The sequence below is a fragment of the Mytilus trossulus genome, chromosome 3 (assembly GCF_036588685.1).
Source record: "Mytilus trossulus isolate FHL-02 chromosome 3, PNRI_Mtr1.1.1.hap1, whole genome shotgun sequence".
Lineage (NCBI taxonomy): Eukaryota > Metazoa > Mollusca > Bivalvia > Mytilida > Mytilidae > Mytilus > Mytilus trossulus.
In genome coordinates, this window is record NC_086375.1 from 86,610,751 (window position 1) to 86,637,398 (window position 26,648).

At 31.4% G+C, this 26,648-nt stretch overlaps 2 protein-coding genes across 6 annotated transcripts in view; both read left to right on the forward strand.

The window, feature by feature from the left end:
• The window catches only part of LOC134712724 (dynein axonemal heavy chain 2-like), a 92,237-nt gene extending 85,045 nt beyond the window's left edge, over positions 1–7,192 (forward strand). Inside the window, exons 78-80 of the mRNA XM_063574561.1 lie at positions 3,285–3,359; positions 3,994–4,144; positions 6,213–7,192. Coding sequence (XP_063430631.1) covers positions 3,285–3,359; positions 3,994–4,144; positions 6,213–6,367 — 381 coding nt within the window. The 3' untranslated portion in view covers positions 6,368–7,192. The remainder of the gene's footprint in view (positions 1–3,284; positions 3,360–3,993; positions 4,145–6,212) is intronic.
• A 4,679-nt stretch (positions 7,193–11,871) lies between these two features.
• Positions 11,872–26,648, forward strand: part of LOC134712723 (dynein axonemal heavy chain 2-like) — an 80,436-nt gene continuing 65,659 nt past the window's right edge. For 4 of the 5 annotated variants that reach the window (XM_063574552.1, XM_063574557.1, XM_063574556.1 and 1 more), the window contains exons 1-14: positions 11,872–11,946; positions 15,861–16,097; positions 17,242–17,351; positions 17,749–18,097; positions 18,391–18,555; positions 18,913–19,151; positions 19,794–19,985; positions 20,530–20,667; positions 22,205–22,312; positions 22,608–22,813; positions 23,232–23,361; positions 24,901–25,083; positions 25,544–25,678; positions 26,167–26,246. In XM_063574552.1, coding sequence (XP_063430622.1) covers positions 15,911–16,097; positions 17,242–17,351; positions 17,749–18,097; positions 18,391–18,555; positions 18,913–19,151; positions 19,794–19,985; positions 20,530–20,667; positions 22,205–22,312; positions 22,608–22,813; positions 23,232–23,361; positions 24,901–25,083; positions 25,544–25,678; positions 26,167–26,246 — 2,222 coding nt within the window. In that variant the 5' untranslated portion in view covers positions 11,872–11,946; positions 15,861–15,910. Of the gene's footprint in view, positions 11,947–15,860; positions 16,098–17,241; positions 17,352–17,748; positions 18,098–18,390; positions 18,556–18,912; positions 19,152–19,210; positions 19,243–19,793; positions 19,986–20,529; positions 20,668–22,204; positions 22,313–22,607; positions 22,814–23,231; positions 23,362–24,900; positions 25,084–25,543; positions 25,679–26,166; positions 26,247–26,648 lie in introns of those variants that run through there. The other variant, XM_063574558.1, reaches the window with a different exon arrangement.

Below are 26,648 nucleotides of genomic sequence, written 5' to 3' on the forward strand. Positions count from 1 at the left end.
AGTGATTTTATTTTAGTGTATTATCTATATTATAGGTGTCTATTGATACTTTGTCTTGGGAGTTCAGCATTATAGCTGTCGGTGATTTTATTTTAGTGTATTATCTATATTATAGGTCTCTATTGATACTTTGTCTTGGGAGTTCAGCATTATAGCTGTCGGTGATTTTATTTTAGTGTATTATCTATATTATAGGTGTCTATTGATACTTTGTCTTGGGAGTTCAGCATTATAGCTGTCAGTGATTTTATTTTAGTGTATTATCTATATTATAGGTGTCTATTGATACTTTGTCTTGGGAGTTCAGCATAATAGCTGTCAGTGATTTTATTTTAGTGTATTATCATTATAGGTGTCAATTGATACTTTGTCTTGGGAGTTCAGCATTATAGCTGTCAGTGATTTTATTTTAGTGTATTATCATTATAGGTGTCTATTGATACTTTGTCTTGGGAGTTCAGCATTATAGCTGTCGGTGATTTTATTTTAGTGTATTATCATTATAGGTGTCAATTGATACTTTGTCTTGGGAGTTCAGCATTATAGCTGTCAGTGATTTTATTTTAGTGTATTATCATTATAGGTGTCTATTGATACTTTGTCTTGGGAGTTCAGCATTATAGCTGTTGGTGATTTTATTTTAGTGTATTATCATTATAGGTCTCTATTGATACTTTGTCTTGGGAGTTCAGCATTATAGCTGTTGGTGATTTTATTTTAGTGTATTATCTATATTATAGGTGTCTATTGATACTTTGTCTTGGGAGTTCAGCATTATAGCTGTCAGTGATTTTATTTTAGTGTATTATCTATATTATAGGTGTCTATTGATACTTTGTCTTGGGAGTTCAGCATTATAGCTGTCGGTGATTTTATTTTAGTGTATTATCTATATTATAGGTCTCTATTGATACTTTGTCTTGGGAGTTCAGCATTATAGCTGTCCGTGATTTTATTTTAGTGTATTATCATTATAGGTGTCTATTGATACTTTGTCTTGGGAGTTCAGCATTATAGCTGTCAGTGATTTTATTTTAGTGTATTATCTATATTATAGGTCTCTATTGATACTTTGTCTTGGGAGTTCAGCATTATAGCTGTCCGTGATTTTATTTTAGTGTATTATCTATATTATAGGTGTCTATTGATACTTTGTCTTGGGAGTTCAGCATTATAGCTGTCGGTGATTTTATTTTAGTGTATTATCTATATTATAGGTCTCTATTGATACTTTGTCTTGGGAGTTCAGCATTATAGCTGTCAGTGATTTTATTTTAGTGTATTATCTATATTATAGGTGTCTATTGATACTTTGTCTTGGGAGTTCAGCATTATAGCTGTCAGTGATTTTATTTTAGTGTATTATCTATATTATAGGTCTCTATTGATACTTTGTCTTGGGAGTTCAGCATTATAGCTGTCAGTGATTTTATTTTAGTGTATTATCTATATTATAGGTCTCTATTGATACTTTGTCTTGGGAGTTCAGCATTATAGCTGTCAGTGATTTTATTTTAGTGTATTATCTATATTATAGGTGTCTATTGATACTTTGTCTTGGGAGTTCAGCATTATAGCTGTCAGTGATTTTATTTTAGTGTATTATCTATATTATAGGTGTCTATTGATACTTTGTCTTGGGAGTTCAGCATTATAGCTGTCAGTGATTTTATTTTAGTGTATTATCTATATTATAGGTGTCTATTGATACTTTGTCTTGGGAGTTCAGCATTATAGCTGTCAGTGATTTTATTTTAGTGTATTATCTATATTATAGGTCTCTATTGATACTTTGTCTTGGGAGTTCAGCATTATAGCTGTCCGTGATTTTATTTTAGTGTATTATCATTATAGGTGTCTATTGATACTTCTTCTTGGGAGTTCAACATTATAGCTGTCAGTGATTTTATTTTAGTGTATTTGTAAAGCAAAATTATATCCGGGTGAAATTTGATCCGGAGGAAAAAATGTCACAGTAGTTGTTGTTATTTTTTTATCTGGAGGAAAATATTTCCCTGGGATATTTTTTCCTTTGCCGTGAAATTATATCTGGGTAGTTAACTTATTGAATAGTTATTAGATAAAACTTATCCATTACAAATACTATGAAATAATAATGGTGTATTTGAATTAAACCTATTTTGTAAAAAACAATGTATTATAATTGGAATTATTTCACAAATTATCATTGAAAAAAATTCCTGAAAAAAATTCAAGTAAACATCAATCTTTTAAAAAAAAAATTATCATTAAACTATAAGTAAGAAAGAAAATCAGAAATTATTTCAAAGATCGTAATTGTGAAATAATATCATGATTAAATATGGTAAGTTAAATACATGTAAAAGTGAGTTGTTTTCAGATCTCAGTACAAATATAATTAAAAGGTAAATGTTGAAATATAGTTGCATTACCAATGTTAACAGTAATGGGAGAATTTGATTATGATAATATTTTTAACTATATAAATAGTCTGGGGACAAAGATGTTGTTGTTGATTATATGGAAATCAGATAAATCATACTATTAGCATAACAATATATTGGAACAAAAGCAATTTTAACAGCTGGATAGTATTTACCTGTGAAATGTTATCTGTCTTATTAAAAATTCATGTTGTAAGTCATCTTGTTATATAAATGAATATATAAAAAATAAGATTCAAGGAAAAATTTCACTATGAAATAGATTCAGGAATATGCTATATTAATATCTTTAAATATAAATTGCTCATAATTACCTCCCTTTGATAAATTATGCAAATTTGTTCTACCTTTGTGAAACATTTTATAATTAAAGTCAGGTATATATTGATTGCAAGTAACTTACATACTAGTTAATGGGACTATATTTCACAAGGTTCTGTGAAATATGATACGGTAAATATATACCCGTACACACTATCCGAATAACACAGATAGATTTTCACTCCTCTGGAAAAATTCTACCTGTGAAATACCATGCCTGGAAAAAATTTACCGTGACAAACTATCCTCAGGATAAAATATCACAGAGGAAGAAATAAACCGTTACATATTATCATTATAGGTGTCTATTGATACTTTGTCTTGGGAGTTCAACATTATAGCTGTCAGTGATTTTATTTTAGTGTATTATCTATATTATAGGTGTCTATTGATACTTTGTCTTGGGAGTTCAACATTATAGCTGTCAGTGATTTTATTTTAGTGTATTATCTATATTATAGGTGTCTATTGATACTTTTTCTTGGGAGTTCAGCATTATAGCTGTCCGTGCTTTATTTTAGTGTATTATCATTATAGGTGTCAATTGATACTTTGTCTTGGGAGTTCAGCATTATGACTGTCAGTGATGAAAACATTATAGGACCACCAAAGGTAAGGTATAATGTATAAGAATATTGAAGACACCATCATAATTTGTGTGAGTTAAGAAATAATAGAGATGAAACATAGTCTTTTTACATATTTATTATAAAATGCAAAATAAAAACTAACTCATGTAGAAAAAGTACAAAATTAACAATACAAGAGCCATGTAAAAGGTAAAATGACAAAAATACTGATCTCCCAGGAAAATTCAAATCAGAAAGCTCATACACATTCAACTAATTGAAAAAAGCTGTCATACTATTGATTTGGTAATGTTTTTAAGCTTGATCATGTTGATTAACGTTGCAAAATTTGATATGTTTTGTTATGTAATACAAGAGTTCAATCAAGTTTTGAAAAGGAGTAGAGCTGTCGACTTATAATTTAATGTTTCCCAAATGCATATTTGTAAGTGCTTTTGATCAAAATAAATTGGCTGTTTTATTCCCAAAATATCAATTTTAAAAAATCTTAAAGTTGTAATTCCTTTTTACGCTCAACTTAAGACAAAACAGCACACAGATATGACTAAGAATCACTGGTTTCTTTTTCAGTCATATTTTTGAGCTCATTTAATTATCTTACCTAAAAGTCTGTTTTATGTGTACTGTTTTAAGTTACTGTTTTATGTGTACTGTAGGATGGTGTCTATGTGAAAGGTTTATTCCTACAAGGAGCCGGTTGGGACATGAAGAATTCTTGTTTAGTAGAAGCCAAGCCTATGGAGTTAGTATGTCCTGTTCCAACCATTCATTTCAAACCGGTGGAAAACAAGAAAAAGTCAGCAAAAGGTAACTATCTGTTATAATTCTTCAAATTATTGTTAGATTTTGTTACATGGTGTCTGTTGTTTTTATACCCCACCTACGAGAAGAGGGGCATTATGTTTTCTGGTCTGTGCCTCCGTTTGTTCGTCCATTCGTTCGTTCGTCCGTTCGCTTCAGGTTAAAGTTTTTGGTCGAGGTAGTTTTTGATGAAGCTGAAGTCCAATCAACTTAAAACTTGATACACATGTTCCCTATGATATGATCTTTCTAATTTTAATGCCAAATTATAGTTTTGATCCCAATTTCATGGTACACTGAACATAGAAAATGATAGTGCAAAGTTCAGGTTAAGTTTTTGGTCAAGGTAGTTTTTGATGAAGTTGAAACTTAGTACACATGTTCCCTATGATATGATCTTTCTAATTTTAATTCCAAATTAAAGTTTTGACCCCAATTTCACGGTCCACTGAACATAGAAAATGATAGTGCGAGTGGGGCATCCGTGTACTATGGACACATTCTTGTTATTCGTTGTATTAAAGTGTAGGGCTACATGGTAAATTTATATTATAAATGGATGAATGTGAAATCTAAAATTAATGCCTTCATAAATAATTTTTATTTAAAAGTGCTTGTAAACCTATATTTAATAATTATGCAAAGATTGTAGACAGATCATCATTAAAGGGGGAGTAGAGTGAACCTTGGGTCAATCTAAATCTTGAACTTTATCTATTACAGGAATATACACTTGTCCATGTTATTACTACCCCAACAGAGCAGGGAGTGGAGAGAGGTCCTCCTTCATTGTAGAGGTGGAGTAAACCCTGAGTCAAAGTAAATCTTAAACTTTATCTATTACAGGAATATACACTTGTCCATGTTATTACTACCCCAACAGAGCAGGGAGTGGAGAGAGGTCCTCCTTCATTGTAGAGGTGGAGTAAACCCTGAGTCAAAGTAAATCTTGAACTTTATCTATTACAGGAATATACACTTGTCCATGTTATTACTATCCCAACAGAGCAGGGAGTGGAGAGAGGTCCTCCTTCATTGTAGAGGTGGAGTAAACCCTGAGTCAAAGTAAATCTTGAACTTTATCTATTACAGGAATATACACTTGTCCATGTTATTACTACCCCAACAGAGCAGGGAGTGGAGAGAGGTCCTCCTTCATTGTAGGGGTGGAGTAAACCCTGAGTCAAAGTAAATCTTGAACTTTATCTATTACAGGAATATACACTTGTCCATGTTATTACTACCCCAACAGAGCAGGAAGTGGAGAGAGGTCCTCCTTCATTGTAGGGTGGAGTAAACCCTGAGTCAAAGTAAATCTTAAACTTTATCTATTACAGGAATATACACATGTCCATGTTATTACTACCCCAACAGAGCAGGGAGTGGAGAGAGGTCCTCCTTCATTGTAGGGTGGAGTAAACCCTGAGTCAAAGTAAATCTTGAACTTTATCTATTACAGGAATATACACATGTCCATGTTATTACTACCCCAACAGAGCAGGGAGTGGAGAGAGGTCATCCTTCATTGTAGGGTTGGAGTAAACCCTGAGTCAAAGTAAATCTGAAACTTTATCTATTACAGGAATATACACATGTCCATGTTATTACTACCCCAACAGAGCAGGGAGTGGAGAGAGGTCATCCTTCATTGTAGGGTTGGAGTAAACCCTGAGTCAAAGTAAATCTGAAACTTTATCTATTACAGGAATATACACATGTCCATGTTATTACTACCCCAACAGAGCAGGGAGTGGAGAGAGGTCATCCTTCATTGTAGGGTTGGAGTAAACCCTAAGTCAAAGTAAATCTTGAACTTTATCTATTACAGGAATATACACATGTCCATGTTATTACTACCCCAATAGAGCAGGGAGTGGAGAGAGGTCCTCCTTCATTGTAGGGGTGGAGTAAACCCTGAGTCAAAGTAAATCTTGAACTTTATCTATTACAGGAATATACACATGTCCATGTTATTACTACCCCAACAGAGCAGGGAGTGGAGAGAGGTCATCCTTCATTGTAGGGTTGGAGTAAACCCTAAGTCAAAGTAAATCTTGAACTTTATCTATTACAGGAATATACACATGTCCATGTTATTACTACCCCAATAGAGCAGGGAGTGGAGAGAGGTCATCCTTCATTGTAGGGGTGGATATGAAAGCAGGAGAAAAATCACCTGATCATTGGGTCAAGAGAGGAACAGCTTTACTGATGAGTTTAGACTATTAGACAGAGTCACCATAGATAAATGTGGATAAAATAATTATTTATAAGAGCCATTTACACTGGATCTATGTTTAAAACAATAACAAATCATATAACAAAAAGTTACTGATACAATTTTACTGTTTTCCTTGTAAACTAGTTTGTTTTACATGATATATTAGAATTATTCAACATATTATTTTTAAAGACTGAATTTATTGTATGTTTTTCTCTGCACTTTTCATATTGATCTCATCTGATAATAAAAGGATAGTTACCATTTTGAATTTGTCTGGATTCTTGGTAATTTAAGGCTAAATTGACATATTTCATTGGCACTTATTTCTATGATTGAAGATCATATAATAATGCTGGATATCTTTTATTATTGGTTATAGCTTGTAAATAATGGTTTACAGTTGCATTCTGAATTTTAGATTTTCTGTAAAACTAAATAATCAAGGTATTTAGGATGATATATGTAAAAATGTGTTAAACTTAAAAATAGAGGACTAATTTCTAGAAAAGCGTGATTGATTTGATTTAAAAGATAAGTTATTTATTTCTTCTGTAACAAGCTAGTACCTGTGTATTTCCACAATAATATGTTGTATAGAAGTTGTCATTTTTGTAAAAATTATCATTTTTATGATAGCAAATTTCTTTTTTGGGGGTAAATCAAGAAATTAACCAGATTGGTGTTTTACCATAGAGAACAAAAGCTGTTGTAATTTTTAATGGGACATTTCGCTTTGCAAAAAGTGTTAGGTAAACAACAAGTGATTCTCTGGGGAACGGTTTTATTGTCTTTGCAATAATTAAAAATTTCTTAAAATGTAAATGGCCAGGTAAGGCAGCAACCATTTGATTTTCTGGGGGGGGGCTATGGTTTTTTTTTCTGTGCAAACTCTTTTTTTGCCTTCGGCGAAGAACAATCTATTTTTTAAGCGACAAACCGAAAACAATTTTTTTCTTTCAATTTTAGCATTACATATAGTGGCAGCTGAGGGTGAAACAAACAATTTTTTTTTCTCAGGGTCCAAAACAATTTTTTTTTTTCACCAAAACCTGGAAACAAACTTTTTTTTCCAAAAAAAACCATAGCCCCCCCAAAAAATCAAATGGTTGCTGCCTAAGCAACAACTTATTCTAGGGAAAGGTTTTATTTTCTTCGCAATAATTAAATCCTGAAAGTGTGGACATCCAACATGGTTATATACTGTTTGATCAGATTGTAAGACCCCAAAATAAACTATTATCTCCTAATAAAAACATTATACATGCATTAGTGTTATGTGTAAGGCTAGACATGTAGTCATGCAAATGTCAGCAGCAATGAGCTAGTTAAATCTAAGCTAGTGTGGAATTATGTTAAGTCAGGTTCACAAAAATTTTATTTGTGTTTACTTTTGAAGTATTTTTTATAGAAAATGATGTGATCATTTGTTATGTTTTTTATAAGAATTATATGTTTATGTTTTTTGAATATCAAATACTAAAATGAATTGATTTATTGATTGTACTCTGTGAGAGAATATTTTGTATTTATTTGCATACCTAATTATTAAAACACATTAAAGATTGATTAAATACAATTATGTATTTTCAAGTTTCTCATGGATGCCCCTCTTTTATCCAATTTTTTATGAAAAGTACAGCGTGACTTAGGAATTACTTTTGAAGGAGTTTTCTGTTGACAGAACAGCAAACTTTTTATATATATTTTAAACATCCTGTCAATACTAGATTTTGCATTGCAAAAGGTCTTGCTTATCTGAGACTCCTTATGACATCTTATACTAAATCTGCTGGAGGTGGTGTGATTGATATTCTAATCAGAGAAATATAGTTTATTTACTAGTTAGAATTGGGTTTTTAAAACTAGCTTGCAGTAACTGTCAGTTCTCTTATACTGGTACTTAGTGTTTGTTGTCTAACCACATCATACCAGGTTATTTTCATATTGTTAATTGATGACCTCAATATCTTTTCCATTCCTTCACCTTTATATAAAATGTGTACGGTATGTATGTTGTCTCCTGATCTTGACCTCATCACACTGTTCGTCAGAAACTATACAAGATATCTGGTATATGGGTTTGTCAAGGGTATTTAAATCTATGTAACATATGTAATGGCCTTTAACCAACATTTTACATTCTAGTTGTCAGATAGAATAACTCTGTCACTCTTAGAAATAGATGCCAAAAGATGTTTGAACACACAGAATGAAATAAACATAGTAATATTAGTCTCCAAATAGTATTTTTTCCTTTTCTTGTTGCAATTTACTGCCATCATGTATTCATTATAGTTGTTTTGCTTCTGTAGAGCGTGTGTCCACTACAATGACACAGCTGAAATCCTTGACCGAGCATAACAAATTACATATATATAAATTGTGAAACCTATAGCCAGAAGAAAAAAGCAATTATTGGACTACAGACTCAGACACTCCTGGTCTGGCACAAACATAGTTGATATGTTTTATAGTCAATGAATATTTAAAATTGAACAATCATATGACAGAGGAATGACATGAAAAACAATGCAATCACCTAAAATTTAAAACTACTATTGATACATTGGACAATATCTTAGATAATACATTTGTACAATAGAAATGAAGCACCAACCTTAGAATACTCAAAGTGACTGAAATGTAAGTTTAGTGGCCAGCTGAAGCACAGCTGCCGGTACGGGATTTTCTAGCTGTATTGAAGATCCATTGGTGGCCTTCGATTGTTTTCTGCTGCTCTTTGTCGAGTTGTTGTCTCTTTGACACATTCCCCTTTTCCATTCTAAATTTTATTGATCTAGATGCACCAGGGGAATAATCTAAATAGAAAACTGTAAACTCATTTTGAACAATTTCCCCAATAAGGAGTTGATTAACAATTTCTTCTTTTGTCTTGCTGGTAATTTTTGCTTGGTACAGTTTTTTTGTGCTATCTATTTTTGGACTCAAAAAGATTCAAAATATATTTAGAATTTAGAATTGGTAAAAAATCATCATTTATTAGCAATTTTTCCAGTTATAAGTCCTATACCTGCCAACTTTTGAAAGTGCCCATGGGGGTTTTAGTGCGCGACAACAATTTCAAAGGTTACAATTCTAGTCCATCCATTAATTATATTAGTTCGCCTAATTTATAGATCCTTTTTAGCTTTTATAGTTCCTTATATACTTCTCAAATTAATAGCCAGAAAATCACAAAAGTTGTAAAACAAATAAAATTAGAGGACAATAACTCCTAACACCAGTTGATTGAAAATACACCAAAATAAATCAAGCAATAGTACATTACTAATAACTGTTTATAAGTACTCAGAGATGGGTCCGATTACTTTCAATGTAATTGATTAAATTACAATTACTTTGTCATTTGTACGATTAAATTAAATTAACGATTACATCATTTCTGAAAGTGTATGATTAAATTAATGATTACATTGGCAAAGTAATCATGATTACATCTGATTACAATGAATAAACAAACAAACATTTTGAATGATGTGAATGAATCAACATTTAATATAACTATAGCATTTTTTCAAAAGGACTTTGTTTTGTATAAATATTATAAAATGACAACCTCAAACTTCATCTATTTAATAAACCACACAAGTTCACTACATATATACATGAACATTGTGTCACCCATTACACTTTATCATCATTGAACTCTGAATTATTTTGACTTCAATTGAACTTGGCTTTATAAAGAGTTTGCTGTTTGTCTTCTGACCTCTTCCAGACTTTATATGTATTTTAAGGTGCAGTTATGAAAGTTAAAATATGAATTAAATAAAGTAACCAGATAAAATATATGTAAAATTTTAATAGAATTGTTTAAACAAATTGTTAACAAAATACAATACTATAAATCAATGCATTTTACATGTCCAGTCCAAGTACATACTAACATTTACTTATTTTAAACAAGATATTTGTCCAACTTTTAATTTAGTTTGTGCTAATTAGATAAATTTTCACATGTCTGATTAATCTTTTATTTTATATATTGTCCTACAGCTACGTTTTGTATACTCAATTGGAAATGGCAATAAAAACAAACCTTAATTGGTTTCCTTCCTGTCAATTCAGAGTTGACAAAAATCACAATGTTAACAATGTTTATAATCCAGGGTTAAAGAAAAGTATAATATTACTGAAATATAATACTTTTTAACCAAATATATATGTGCATCTTTAAATTGTGAATATAATCAATATATGTACAGTATCTTTTACTAGAGACATAAAATTGTATTACATGTCTCTTCTTAGGCTAATGATGACTTTGAAATACTGTAACAGTTTATTCTTTACTGAAGTATACAAATCAATTATAAACATGCTTTATAAAGTAAACCAAACTATCTTAACTTGTTGAATATTCATTCTGTAAGAAGAACAAAAAAGGTTCATTTATTGACCATAAACATAGTTCAAGATTTTTTTCATTGTAATCAGAATGTAATCATAAAGTAATCAGGATTACAGGGCATTTTAAAAAGTAATTGATTAAATTAAATTACATGTAATCAGATCTTTGGCTGATTAATGGTTACAATGATTACTTGGAAAATTGTAATCAATTACAGCTGATTAACGATTACAATTACAATTACCCCAAGTCTGTAAGTACTTGATTTATGATTGCAAGTGTGAAGACTTATCTACCCTGGTCTATAAAGTCATCTCAATGGTTAATTAGAACAGCTCTTGGCCCGAGAACACAGTAATTTTGTAGTGCATTTCTTTAAGACAATAAATTAAAATTAAAAAATTCGCACCTGCTCTTTCTCAAAAAGATTTTTACAGTGTAGTGTACTACCAGTGAGACAAATAATATCAAAATTATAGAGACTTCTACCAGCTCTAACTCAAAATATTGACAATTTTGTGTTAAGGGGGTGTACAATTCAGTTTGACAGCTTCAGATGTGATAAAATTTGACCTTTTAGAACTGGACCAATTCACTAATTAACATAAAGACTCAGCACCAAAATTTTTTTGACATGTAATTACATCCCCCTACTTAATATTTCATGCATTTAATATCAAGAAATAAATTGGGAAAGTGTATCAAATAAAACATGCAAGTTATACACTGTTTACACGAGGGACTATATTCGTAGACAATGAAAACCAAAGGACGATAACTGTGTCCTTGGACCTCTTGACTTAAATACATGTCCCTATAATCAAAAGCAATAATCATCAGAAAAGGTCAGTTCTGACCCTGAAACATCCCCCTTCCCACTCGGTTTCGACACTGGAATGACTCTATAAAATCATGAAAGAAATACTTTATTAATAAATTTACATTTGTTTACAATAACTTTACATTAATATTACAAAACTGTATAATTTTTAAGTATTTTAGTGCGTTGTTGTGTGTCTTGAAAAATTATGTATTTAGGTTTATGGTTGGTTTTAATAGGGTTCCAGGAGAGAACAATCTCTAAATAACTTAGTTTGATACAACTCCCCACAGGTGCCTCTTTTCGTTAGCCAATGAAAATACAGTAAATTTCTCGGTAATTTACGAGAACAGACGTGATCTAAATAAATCTAAAGCTGGATGGTTGTTAAGGTAAACTTCAAACATTTTTTCAGTATTTTAACACAGAGTTTTGTATTATTAATGCACAATTTCCACTGAAGATTAATGTGATACCGACACATATACTAAATCAATGCATATGAATTTACAAAATGCACATTAACAAAGATTAAAGTCAATATAAAGACCAAGTACTGAAGTAGAACCCACACTTTGTTGATCACAGACGATGCTTAACTAAACTTTATTGTAGTTTCCCCTTGCCTTTAATTTTAACACCCTCCATAACTGTAACAGTGTAAAACTAACTTGGTAAAGTGTTGGTTTAATGTGCCAGGGGTGCCAGGGGTACCAAGTTACAATCACAACATTTGACACTGTCAAGTCATCAGTACGGCTGTTCGCCAATGACTGCTTACTTTATAGAACCATCAAAACAGAAAAAGACCACAAACTGTTGCAAGAAGACCTAGCAAACATAGAAGATTGGGCAAATAAATGGGGTATGCGATTTAACGCTAAAAAATGCTACATCCTGAGCATCAAAAACAAAAGCCAGAGATTCTACTCACTCAACGGCCAGATACTCCAACAAGTTCAAAACAACCCATACTTAGGAGTGCAGATATCGGAAGACCTGAAGTGGAGCACACACATAACAAATGTTGCAAAAAAGGCAAGTTCAACCCTTGGCTCCCTCAGAAGGAATTTAAGATACTGCCCACAGGAATGTAAGAAAACGGCTTACATTGCCTTAGTTAGATCAACAATGGAATATGCGGCAACAGTATGGGACCCCTACAGTATAATAGATGCAAACAAACTGGAGTGTATACAACGACAAGCAGCACGCTTTATAACAGGCGACTACAAAACCAGAGAAGATGGCTGCGTAACAGACATGCTCACCAAACTGGAACTTCAAGAACTAAAAGCCCAGACGCACTAGCCAAAAACTTATATTTTTGTACAAGGTGGTTGAGGGATTGGTACCTGCTATCGATCCAGACGACTTTTTAAAATCAGCCAGACCAAGACGAACCATCACAGCGAAAAAGTTTGAAAATTACCAGGCAACAAACAAAGTGGAAAAACAAGTGAGGAACAATACTAGGTGCTTTGACATTCCCACCAGTAAAACTCAGCAATACTCAAACTCATTCTTTGTGTCCACAATTATTAACTGGAACCATCTTGAGGACACTATTGTGCGCGAAACGAGCGTTGAGAGCTTTAAATCTGCTCTCACGAGACGTCAGTAAATCGAGGGCGCCTTCACCACGTTGTATTAAAGCCAGAATTGGTAGCTACGACGTAACCATACATATACAGATTTACTGTACCCTTCGGCTCTTGTCACAAGGGCCAAAGGGTACAGTAAACTATTTTAAAATTCAAATCATGATCTCTGTTACATTTGTCTTTGATAATTTTCAAGGACTTGGCTGGGCTTTGCTGATGTCTCAACTAGTTTCATGAAGATAATGTAATTGACAGATCGAAAGACAAAAAAACATAATCTTATTTAACCACTGTCCAATGTTAGGGGGGTGGGATCCCGCTAACATGTTTAACCCCGCCACATTATTTATGTATGTGCCTGACCCAAGTCAGGAGTCTGTAATTCAGTGGTTGTCTGTTGTTATTGAGTATAGACCTACAACTGAATGTGCAACCTCCATCTTGCAAGGCTTTGTTATATACTTTAAATGAAATGCCAACTCAAAAATTGTGAAATGCAAATCACTGTGAACGTAATAAGTATATACCTGATAGTTTGAGTAACAGACTTTATCATTTCAGATTTCATTTTTTTTTCTTCATGTGTTTAAACCCTATGCAACAACTACCAGAGTCTATCATGTTAAATCAAGTACAGTGTAAATTGAACATGGTTTCAATTTTGGGTATAGGAAATTAGCTTGCTGTGTGACTAAACTTGGCTCCAATTTTTCTAAACTCAGGACCAGATAAAGCAGCTGGTGATTTTTCTGGATTCAACTTTTTGAGAACTGGAGCAGCCCTTCATAAATTTCTATCATTTGGTTCATCTAACATTGTATAATTTGATTTTGGATGTAACACGTCTTCTGATTGGCTGACGTTATTTTGTTATGAGCCCATAGACATGACCGTAACGTCATCAACCTTTTTTCATGGTTTTCTACGGTTTAAAATGGAATTTGGAATTAAATTGTAAGAAATGACTGTTATATTTTTTCTGTCTATTCGAAATAACATAAAAAATGTGGTTCCCACTGTTTAACAACTCGCTACGCACCTTATTCAGTGTGCACCAAATTTTTTTTATCATTTCTTTATAGACAGAAAAAATATTAGTCATTCCTTAAATATGAGTACATGTACATGTAGTTTTATTAATGGATATACAAATTTCTTTCTCTATTCACAATTTTTTGGGATACGATTGCTTTCAAGCATTCTGTAGACCTTTACTATCGGCTCTAAGCAATGCCCTTTCGTCAACCTTTTTATTCTAAACATTAAGGAACAGCACAGATTCTTTTGATTGTCTTGCTTTAAAATGTAAAAACAAACAAAGGGATTGAACTTAAACAACTTTCCTTTAATGTTCTTCTCATAATCTTCATGCTTGATAATTCCCTTGACTTATATGCGTGTTATTAACAACACTGAAAATCAGAATTAAGCAGTATATATATTAAGTGTCTTTATAAATTTAGAAACACGTCAGAGGGAATTCCCAAATTTTGATGAAATGCAAGTGTTTACTGAATTCCGATAAATCTATTTCTGTCATATAAGAACTGAAGTGAAGTTTTTCTTATATGTTATCGTTATAAAACTGATATTTGAGATTGTACTTCCATAAAGAAATAGAGAACAATCGAGGTTGTTTAATAAAAATTTAATATACGTTCTTGCTTCAGGGTTTGTTTTGGTATTTATGTATATTTGGTATAGTTTTCTTTACCTCAAGGGTTATTAGATTGAATGCCAGGTTGCTCTGGAGTCCCCACTCAATTAATTAATTTATAACTCATTAGATCTTTTCTATGTATGTCTGCTATTGAGGGTTATTGTTGTTAAATGATTAAAATCATTTGCATCATTTAAATTAAAATTAATTAGTCCACGTCGTCAAGTTGATACTAGAACACCCCTTCAGGAGAAATGGAGTCTTCCATATTATCGTTTCAAGTTGTCTCCCTTCCGGAAGTATATCTGTGAGTTCTGAATCAACACGTTGAATATTAGCTCATTCTGTCAATAAACGTCGTATTATATTAAAAACGATCGCAATTAAAACCGAGGAATGTGTACAGAAAGGAGTTATGATCACTGACCCAAAGGAAATTAGATATTTAAATAGTTAGGAATGAGGTTCCTCCTAGAATTAACGTAGGAAAATAAGTGATAAGATACGAAGTGAAAAATGTCTTCTCTCACTCTGAGTCTCAGTGACTGCTGTGGAAAGTAAACTTGGAATTGATAGTACAAAAAAAAAACACAATAGGCCTACGTACATTGTTCATGCACTTTTATCCGGGATTGGCTATTTTGTGACTATTCAGATTACGTAAATTACATTTTACATGTGCAGTTGAATTAGTTTTGAAAATAATATTATCCAGCTACATGTATACATGTGTCAATGAAACAATGGCAATCGTATCCCTCAGAGCAATCTGCTCTTTGATTTTTGTTTAAAGCTATAAGAAAGGGGAAAAAATAAGAATTAATGGATAAAACTAAAGATTGAAATATACAATGTACAATATATCAAGTAGAACACAGTAACAGTGTAGAAAAAAATCATTAAAAATTGAAGCTGTTACGTTTTTTTCACAAAAAAATTAAACTGATCAGGATATCAATTTCCATTTCATTAAATTTTAATTTCATGGCAATAACTTTTTATTCGAATAAGTTGTATCTAATTAATATTTTATGTATTGCAGTTAAATTACATAGATGTTATAATAGAAAAAGATACCTTACTTGAGTTGAGATGTCAGAAAAGGGTTCTAGAACAGGAACCCCTAATACAAAGAGGGGTTCTAAAGCTAGCACACCAAAAGGATCAAAAGCAGGAACTCCAAAAGGATCTAAAAGTAACACACCCCTACCATCATTAGAGTCTGCAGTTTCAGCAGCCAATGGATTGGCAGAGCATGATGACACAGCAGGAGGGGCATGTAAGTAGTTAAAAGAACATAATCTGTTACATACATTTTTAAATTAGTTGGGGGAAGGGGGAGATGCAGGATTAAAGAGAAATTCATAAATTAACATTTTTAATGATACATGTATTCTACTTGTAGTCTTTGGATTATTTATTAATATACCTATAAAATTCCACAGAACTGTAATAAAGTCTACATTTAGTGAAGTTAAGTAAGTTGAGGGCTACATATACATGCATGCATTGTATGCATTATTGATTATTGAAAAAAAGTTTAATATCAGTATAGCTTTGGTATTCTGCCAAGATTAAGAATTGTATTTAAGATTTAAATCATATTGTACTGTATAAAGTATTTCTTTAGAATTTAAATTACATCATGTTATAAATCTGTATTTATAACATTTAAACATTTGAAAGATTGACAACAAATGGCTGGAAAAAGTCCCTTTATTTTCACATTTAACTAGAGACTATATATTTAGCACAAAGTTTAGGAGTCACTTGTGTAGTATATGCTGCTTTGAAAATGTTTAAATGTTTGAATTTTTTTAATAATCTACAGCACTGTAAAAAAGTGACATTTGTTTTAAAACAAAATGTATATTATTCATCTCATACTAGTTTACAGGGGACAATAAAAACTCAGCTGTAGTAGTTAATCGGTTTGGCAATTAGTTTTAAAAAAAATCATTTCTTCGTTACCCACAGGAATATTTCATAAAACGGTATATCCAATTCATTTAATTGAAATAAAATAGATGAACTGTTTTATAAAATTTCAAATTACACATGTTAGCTTAAAGCCTAAATATGTCTATGCTTTTGAAGAAAGAGTTTGTTACTGTGCCTAAACAATTTCCATCTAGAAAGTTAAATAATTCAGTAATAAAGATGGTACATGTAGATATCTGTGTACAGAATATAGTATAGAAAGAAATAAAAACAATTTATATAGGCTAATAATCCCCCTCCTCTCCTCAGGGAAATCAATAAGTTGTTAAATTTAGATGACACTTTTTCTTGTTGATAATGCAAGAGTTTCTCATACATTCTCATCAGAAAAATGAATTAGGCAAACTGTGCACTGCTTGAATTGAACTGCCTGAATGTAACTCTCTAATACTTCAATAAATTGGTTATTACTTTTGTTACAGCCAATGGAACATTACAGCCAGAAGGAGATTTATCTGTAGCTGTAAATGGAACAGGAGACCTCGTAGAACAGACAGAACCAGAACCTCCTAAAGATATGGGACCATCTGTGGTAATTCTACCTCTGCTTCATAAAAATCCTAATCTTTATTGAAACTTCTGAAGTCTGCTTGTCTTATATTAATGAAGAATACAAAATGTATGGCATATTTATAAGTATTTTGCCTACCTTCTTAATTTCAACCATTGAAAACCTGATTTATTTACACTGAACAGTTTTCTGGCATGAACAATATACATTTTGGCAATGCCTTTAGGATTTAGTCCAATAAGATAGTTTAATTTTTTTTTCAGCATTTGTAAAAGCCAAAAGATACTTCATGTCTGTTTTAAAAGTTTAAAAAACCTAACTAGCAGGTGTTTAGTCATTATTAACTACATGTGTTAATAAATTTGTTTTGTTCTGTCTTGATCAAAGGATTTAACACTTTATTCAACCTGCCTTTCAGCTTTCCCTGATTAAAATGAGAATAAATGTGACAGGCCTGTCAGAAAACATGTGGAAAGAACTCCATGAAGATGCTATAAACAATTTTATTGAAGAACCAGGACTCAGATTTATGGTAGCTTTCATTGACCAGTATAAAGGATTCATTATTGAGTATTCATTGCCTGCATACTATGTTGACCAGATGACCTACTTCATCAAAGCTGATGGAGTTAAGGAAGTGACAACAGAAAACTTTCATCACATCTTTCAGTATGGAACAGTTAAAGGACAACATATTGAAAGTCTACTCAGACTTATGATGGGAATCTATGCTCCAGCTTTCTTTGAAAATACAACATGGCCAGACAGTATCCTTTGTTCCAATATTCCTGTATGGATATGCATACTTTTAATATGTATACAAAAAATAAACCAATTTTAAAAAGAGCAGGTGATATGTATACCGGTAATTATTCATGAGTTAAAAAAAATAAAAAACTGATTCTAACTTGTTTTGGCCAGAATAAAAGACTCCTAATACCCCTCTATAGAAAGCAATAATTTCATAAGGTAAAACAATAATAATCCTTATTTTAAATTTTACCCCATGCTACAAAGTAGTTTCAAATTAATATATATCAAATCCTTAACTATTGTCCAGGTATAAAAAATGATTTCTCAGCACAGCTACACAAATTTTTGGCCAACTTGACAGACACACGATGGAAGTTAGAGGGTAAAACAGTTCTGTATATTCCATCTGAGGGACTGAGACTTAGATCAGAGGGTGCTGCCAAAAACAAAGATCTGGTACAAAGACTAGAAAGTAAGTCTATTATATCTCTGTAAATTGCAACTTTTCACTTATATGTGATTTAAAGATTGGTGTGTCTGGACAGGGAAATGAGAAACAAATCCTAAGCACAATTGATTCATTACACAAATGGAAACATGATTCATCTGCGATGAAACCGCACATCAGGCATAGTGGAATTATAAGACTTACTTTCATATTCTAAGGAGAAAAGTGTCATTAAATGTAAAAAAAGATTTTTAATTTCTCTCGCACAGCCTAACACAGGTTGTAAGTCTTGGTTAAGTTTCCATTGTACCATCAACAAGAAACTATTGTAAATCCATGCAAAATAGGCAAAGTATGAAACTAAACAATATTTTATTTTAGCTGCAATGATCCACTGGGCCAGACAAATCAAAGAAGTATTAACTACCCAGGATGCATTTGAAATGGCTGAGAATTCTGGTCCTCTAGATGAGATACAGTTTTGGAAGAACAGATGTTCCGATTTGACTGGTATCAGCACACAGTTAGATAAAGCAGGGGTTAAAAAGATCACAGAAATACTAACCTGTGCTAAATCATCATATGTAGCCCCATTCCTTAAATTATCAGGAGAAATTAAGGTAGGAATAATGTGTTATAGCTTGATATTGAGCTACAAATACTAAATCATCATATGTAGCACCATTCCTTAAATTATCAGGAGAAATTAAGGTACAAATAATGTCTTATAGCTTGATATTGAGCTACAAATAGACAAAAAAGGTCCTTTCTAATTATTGTGTTTTTAACATCATTGGTGTCTCCCTTTATAGGTATATATTTACCAAAGGTAACTAATTCATAAATTGAGTGTGAGTAAATGTTATTGTAAACAAGGACTGGTAATAAAAACTCTACTATTCATTTATGTTACAGTGGAAATTGGCAATAATTATAATAATATTCTCCCTTTTTGTAGATTAAGTGAATTCAGGTAATTATCTGGTAAAGATCAGATGTGTACAGTTTAAGCTTGGTGTAGGTTACACTGAAACAGGTGGTTTTGTAAAAACAGAAAATAAAAAGTTTGATGTTTTGCACTTGTTTTTTTTTTTCTTTCTCAAAATGCACACCAACATGAATTATATGATTATAGCATGGAAATAAGGTTCCTTGGTTGTCAAAGAAGAAAAAGGTGTCTTGTTTGTGTATGGGTTTTCCAGAAAAATAATTGTTCCAAAACATGAAAAGAGTTAACACAACTAAATGTTTACTATTAATAGGAAGGATCACGACAAGCAGAGAGTAATTTGAAGTTTTTGTTGGTGCTGAAAGATCCTTGTTATGAATTGTCAGAGGCCAAACCTAAAGACATCCCAGCCATGTTACCAAAAATACTCAACATGATCAGAATGATCTGGGTTAACTCAGAGTTTTATAAAAGTAGAGAAAGGTTGACTGGTATTCTGAAAAAGGTAAAAAGGAAAACTCCTAACCAAAATATGTTTAATGGGCACATATTTATTCTTTGGGAAAAAATATTTCCTACGGCTTAACTCATATCATTTAACTTTGAATGTAAAATATAGTGGGTTTTTTTCTAAATTCACTGACAGTTTCATATTTGGTTCAATTTGAAATTATTTTATATCTGTTCAAAATTAAAAAGTGATTACGCGCATCTGGCGTACTTAATTATAATCCTGGTACCTTTGATAACTATTTAAGATAATTCTCATTGGTTATTCTGTTTTGTATATAGTTATTTCATGTTAGTTATTGTTTTCAAGATAATTATTTCAATATGCATTTGTCTTTCATAAGTGTAAACTTGGAAGGTCCTGACTCAAAACTATTTTATGATATTAGAAAAGTGATCAAAGAATTTGTTTTTAATTCCATATAAAAAATGCGATAAATTTATTGTTATTCATTCCATATTAGTGCTAAGATAATTATTTGATTTTAATAGATCAACATAGTTATAACATATAACATTGAATTACCTTCAATTTTTAGATGAGCAATGAGATAATCAGAAGATGTTGTCGTGAAATAAACTTGGACAGGATATTTGATGGTTATGTACAGACAGGTCTGCAGTCACTTCGTGATTGTATCGAGTGCTGTGAACACTGGAAGGAGATTTATGATAAAGTAAGAATCAAAACAGATTACCTCCCTTTGATCTAGTTGACATTATCTCCCCTTATGTAGGTAGAAATTCCTCTACTTATAACTATAGAAATTAGATTAATTTTGAATAAGATTTGCAACAGTGAACCTACTGCTGATATATCACTTACTCTTGGACACTTCTAGAGTTTAGAATGGCAATACAAATTTGACTGATACAAATTTTGTAAAGAGACAAATTGAAAAGGTGATTTTGAGGGACCACCACAATAAATTAGTGATATATTAATAGAATAGTTTTTAGAGTATTGAGAAACTAATATGTAGAAGTAGATTTTACATTACACTTAGATTAAAATATAGAATTGTCTTGCCATATACACTAATACTAGATTACTGACTATTTCTATTGTGATAGACTGCAGCTCTACATAATTATGCAGTAAGTATATATGCTGGGTCAGGATCAAAAGTAAGATTGCACTGCATGTTTAAAGGAAAACTTAGTATATATTAAAACACTACAGGTTCAATTTTACTCCATTCAAATATTCAGTTTCCCTCAAAATGTGGTATAAACACTCCTTATTTTTAAATTTCCAAAAATATAATATAAAATTATACTATTTTAAAAATGGAATTCAAATGTTACACTTTAAATCATCTTTTTAAAATCTTTAAAAAATTTTTTTTTTTTTTTACAGTAATTAAAATTTGATTTGAAGACTTGCAACAGTTATTTTAGACTTCCCAAAATATTTTTAGTTAAAATTTGAAAAAATGAAGACAAAGTTTTGATTTTTTGCCTATGGACTGCAAATTGTGATAATAGTCCTTTTTTAAGGAATGTATTACAATGACTGGCGAGAAATATGTTATTTTTCTTTTTGAGCAAATGTTCATATACAGAAAGAGTTCCTTAGTGTTCTTTAATTACAGAATTACATATATGGTATTTGCTGAAATATTTCTAATATTATATATATATAGTGTGACTGTTTAATATTTAACATGAAAAGCATGGGAATATTGATAACATTGATGATGATGAAATGGAGTTATATGTGAGAAATCATTGATTATACTTTATAACTGATGTTAGATCCAATTGGGTAGGAAATAGTTATTAATGGGATTAATAAAGAGTAACTACTATATAATCTTTTTTGATTATAGTTAAATTTAGATTTTTTTCATATTTAGCAGAAGTACAACATTTTCAAATTCTTGAAAAAGCTGTCTTCAAAGTATTAAAGAGAGAACAAATTTGTCGTTGTCATGTTTTTTGCACATTATTTCCTATATCCTTCAAAATCCTGGTTTCCACTTGTAAGTAGCTTGTGGCATGGATGATGATTATCCTAGGTCATGTGCATCTTTTAATCAGTTGACATCATTAAATCTTGCTGAATGTTTGTAACAAAAAGTATAAACCATTTCAATGAAATTTTATGTTTTAACCAATCACAAAATTCAGTAATTAGTTGAAAAAAGTGCATAAGTATTCCCAACATTTTCATATGAAACAAGTTTTAACTTATGATTTGTCCATTTACAGACTGCTAAACTTCATCACAAGTTTTCCCCAGATGGATGGGTATTGGACAAAAGCAGTATTTTTGCACAGATAGATGCCTTTGTACAGAGATGTAAAGATTTGATTGAGGTATGAAGTACACAAATAAAATGGACAAAACATAATGTCAAATTTCAGTATTTGTATCATCAAGCTGCATGTTGCTACATGTTTTCAAACTGGCATGTGTCAATAGACAAAATATAAATACATATTTAATGGAATATACTGTTTTGATAAGCCATATAGACTGATTAGAAATATAAATTAAGGAAATGATTTAAGACACACTTATAATAACACATAATACTTATATGTATTTAAATCTATAATGTTTTGATCCACGTTGCCACAATTATAACACATCATACATATCTGTATTTAGATCTGTGATGCTCAGATCCACTTTGCCAGAAGACAGGACGGATCTAAGACAGAAATGCCACATTTTGCTGGACAAAAAGGTCCTGAGGTTGCCAGGAGCTTACTAGAAATTGAAGCTGTTTTTGAAAAGAATTTAAGTCAGTTGAGGGCTGTGAAAAAGACCATCTTAGATGTCAAAGCTACATCTTGGCATGATGATTACAACAGGTAATTTGATAATGGGTCCAAACCTATGTTATTCTTTAAAAACCATTATCTTAGATTTAAAGGCTACATACATCTTGGAATTATAAATAAGTTAATTATGGGACCATTGCACATTTTGTTGGAAAAATATATTTTATGCATGCATCTTGGCATGATGAATATTAATTGACCAGTCAAAAATCTTTTGTTTAAAAAAAAAAAGAAAATATCCGAATAAAAGGAGATGTTGATTGCTAAATGTTTTCTGGGGTTCTATTTCTTCAAACTACTTATGTCATGGTTACTCATTTTATTTCATATTTGTTTATTAAAAATTACCAATCCTCTACAGTTGCATTAACTGTGGTTTTTAATCTAACCGTCTATATGAACAAATGGAGATCTGGGTTATTGTTTTTAACTTGAGATTTTTTTTCAGATTCCGAGGTGGTGTAAAAGATCTAGAAGTGATGATGCAGAATATAATAACCTCAGCATTTGATACTGTGACCACTGTAGATGCTGGAGTAGAGCTACTAGATATCTTCATGCATCTGGCTTCAAGAGAGGTATAGCTTTTTATAAAGTTCACATTAACAAAATAAGGGACAATACAGATGTATTTTCAGTTTTCAAAAAGAGAAGTTTGACGAAAGTGTACCCCTTAAGATTATAAATCAGGGCTCACACTACTTCAGAATTATAGGGAGAAGTGACTTCTCTTTTTGAAACTGATAGGGAGAAGTGGTGAGATTTGAAAGAGAAGTGCTCTTTCGCGCGGTGCGCTACAATGTTTGGATTATACTATAGCATATATAGTATAAAGGGTCATATGTAAATAATGTTCTTTTTATAATGTTCAATTAATATCTGAGTATACAATTAAAGCAACATTTCAAATTAAAAGTTGTTTAGTTTTACTCAGGTTCTTGTGAGAAACTACCAATTAAATATTTAGTGTCTAGCACTAAAAAAAAAATTTTTTTTATCTTAAAAAGGTAAAGAAATTATAATATATCAATTACAATTTAATTCAAAACTATCTTGTGTTTTTCATTAAAAAAAATAAAAGTTATTAAGCTGGGCCATAATATATTGATAATAGTATAATAGTCATGATAGTCTCAGAGTTAAACAACTTTAATCAATAGTTTGAAACAATCCATAAAAAATATAGAGAATTATATACACCAATCAATTAGATGTAACCAAAAGTCTTTTAATTCGTGTGGAATACGTAATTTCCCCCTTTGGGATCAATATTCTTCTGTCAGCTGTTCCATCCGTGCATCCGTAGTAATTATTGTAAAAGTACGGATTTTGGTCATAGCTGGTCCGGTTGAGATCCGTAGTTTAGAAATCGGTCAATGGCGGACGAATGCAAGAAAATTTACAAAAATAAACGATGTTTGACAAGTTATTTGGAAGGGAACATTACGTTTTTAATGCAATAAATGGATTAAACACTTACTGGAGGCAACTTGTATCACGTTTAAATGAAGAAACAAACTTATTTTGCCACCGAAATATAGGTTGATGTACGTTTTTGAGTAACAAGCACCGTAACAAGCGGAAATGCACGTAGTGATAACAAGTTGTATTTTTATCAAATAACCTGCTACAGACTTCAAAGACAATGCTTCAACCTCTTTTCTTAAGATAATGAATCGTATATGTCTAAATTTCTTTAATATCAATAAAAAATTGATGTTTCATCAACTTGGTAAAAATTGAAAATGTCCGATGACGGAAGCGACTGAAAGCGAGTATTGTCAAGAACAGGGCGACTTCTTTTCGCTTTTGGGGGTCGGGGAAAGCGAAGTGACGGTCGGGAAAGCGACTTCTTCGCCCACTTCGCCTGGTAGCGTGAGCCCTGATAAATACAGATTTTCTTTTGAATTTCATTCTTTTTGATGGTTATTATGAGTTATGGTCCTCTTTCTAGGAGGTTTAATTGCACAATTTTCTATTAATCAGCCAAATTCAACTTACAAAGAAAATCAACCTTTTATCCATTCTTATTGGTGGCTAAGGGAACTTAACTGAAATTACATCATTTGTAACCTAGCTATAGCAACAAAATAACAGTTAACTTGTGTTCTCTGCAGGCAATCAGAAGAACAATTGACAAGAAAACAGTGGATGTCTTCTCCATGTTTAATGAAGAACTGAATGCTGTGAAGAAAGAATTGACACACAAAACTCAACCACAATCACCTAATCATCCTAAATATTCCGGACAGGGCTTATGGGCCAGACAGTTAAAAAGAAGGATTGAAAGGGGCATGATGGTAAGTCTCCAAACTGTTTATGATATTCTTGACTGTTGGCTAGAAAGCTGAATCAAGAATAAATTAAGCATGACATTACTCCCAAATATTCTGGATTATACCTTTTGGACAAAATTAAAAAGACCTGAGAAGACATTAGAAAGCTAAATTTTGTGTAGAATTTGAGAAAATAGCATGGCTTTTCACCATAAACACAGTGTGTCTAAAAATAGCCATTCATGTAATAGAAGAGAAAGAATAGGTATTTGTGTTCATCACACAAATCCCTTCATATACTCGACAAAACCTGAACCAAGAGAACCGAAACAACTTCATTTGCTGTTAGTCATGATGCCTTCAATACAAGATTTTATAAAAAAATAATTGACTATAAGTTTTATTTAGATGTTATATTAGGGTGCAACACTATAATTATAGGTAAATTTGTGAAGATATTTTATTATTATTATTATTTCTATAGGCATTAGATAGAGCCCACTTTTTGCCATCCATTGGTATAGGACAGGAAGTCAGGAACCAATACCAACAGCTCTGTCAGGCCTTGGATGAATACATCAGAAAAACATTCCATGAATGGACACTCACAGTCGATAAAGTAAGTTATTCAACATTCTAATATGATGTTCCTCTTTTGCTTTATAAACAAAGCCATGTTCTCTTATTCCAATAAACATGGACTGTACCTGATTGATGTAACAATTGGAATTGCAAAGACTGCTGTGTTTTGAACAAAGCAGGAAATCAAATTGACATTTGATTTGGTGTTGCTTGCTAGGAAATTAAATAAAATCATTCTTAAAAATATGTTTATCTGTATCTTCATTTGTTTATCGTGAAATGGCTGATTTTCTATTTTGTTTTGGATTAATCAATTCAAAATGGATGCCTTTTGGACGGGTATTATAGGTCTTCTGTGAAGTACACTATCCCAAATTTTCCTTTTAGAATTTAAATAATTCTATTATGTTATACTTTGTGCAATTTTTAACATGGGTAGGCATTATAAAGTTGGTTTATTATAATATTTTTTAAAGAGAAGTAATAACCATGGTAATTTGTATATGATATTTCTTTCCTTTTCAGGAGCCAATGAAACAGTTGGAAGTTCCATTAATGTGTAGAAGTCATGAGAGACCACCTATGTTGGACATCAACTTTAATAGGTAACCATATCAATAATGTCATAATGTAATATTGGATCATAGAAGGTTTTCTTTCAGAAATAGGACAATTATTAACTTTAATATTCTTCAATCATTTTTTTTTAATTTGTCAAAACAGTTAAAAAAGGATGCTGGCCAGAGGCATGTTTTTAATTTGTATAATTTATAAATGATTATATGGTCTGTAATTATACCAAATTACTATACATTTACTCTGACTGCTGACAAATATGCATTTATATTAGTATGTTCTTAATGAAATAGGTAAAAATGTATCCCTGTTGATTTTAGTTAAGAAAAATTTGTTTGTCAATCTAGTCTTCATGAAAACTTATTGACTTACAAGCGTAAAAAATAGTCTGTTTGCAAATTTGTCTCTTGTTTTCTATACAACATTTAACA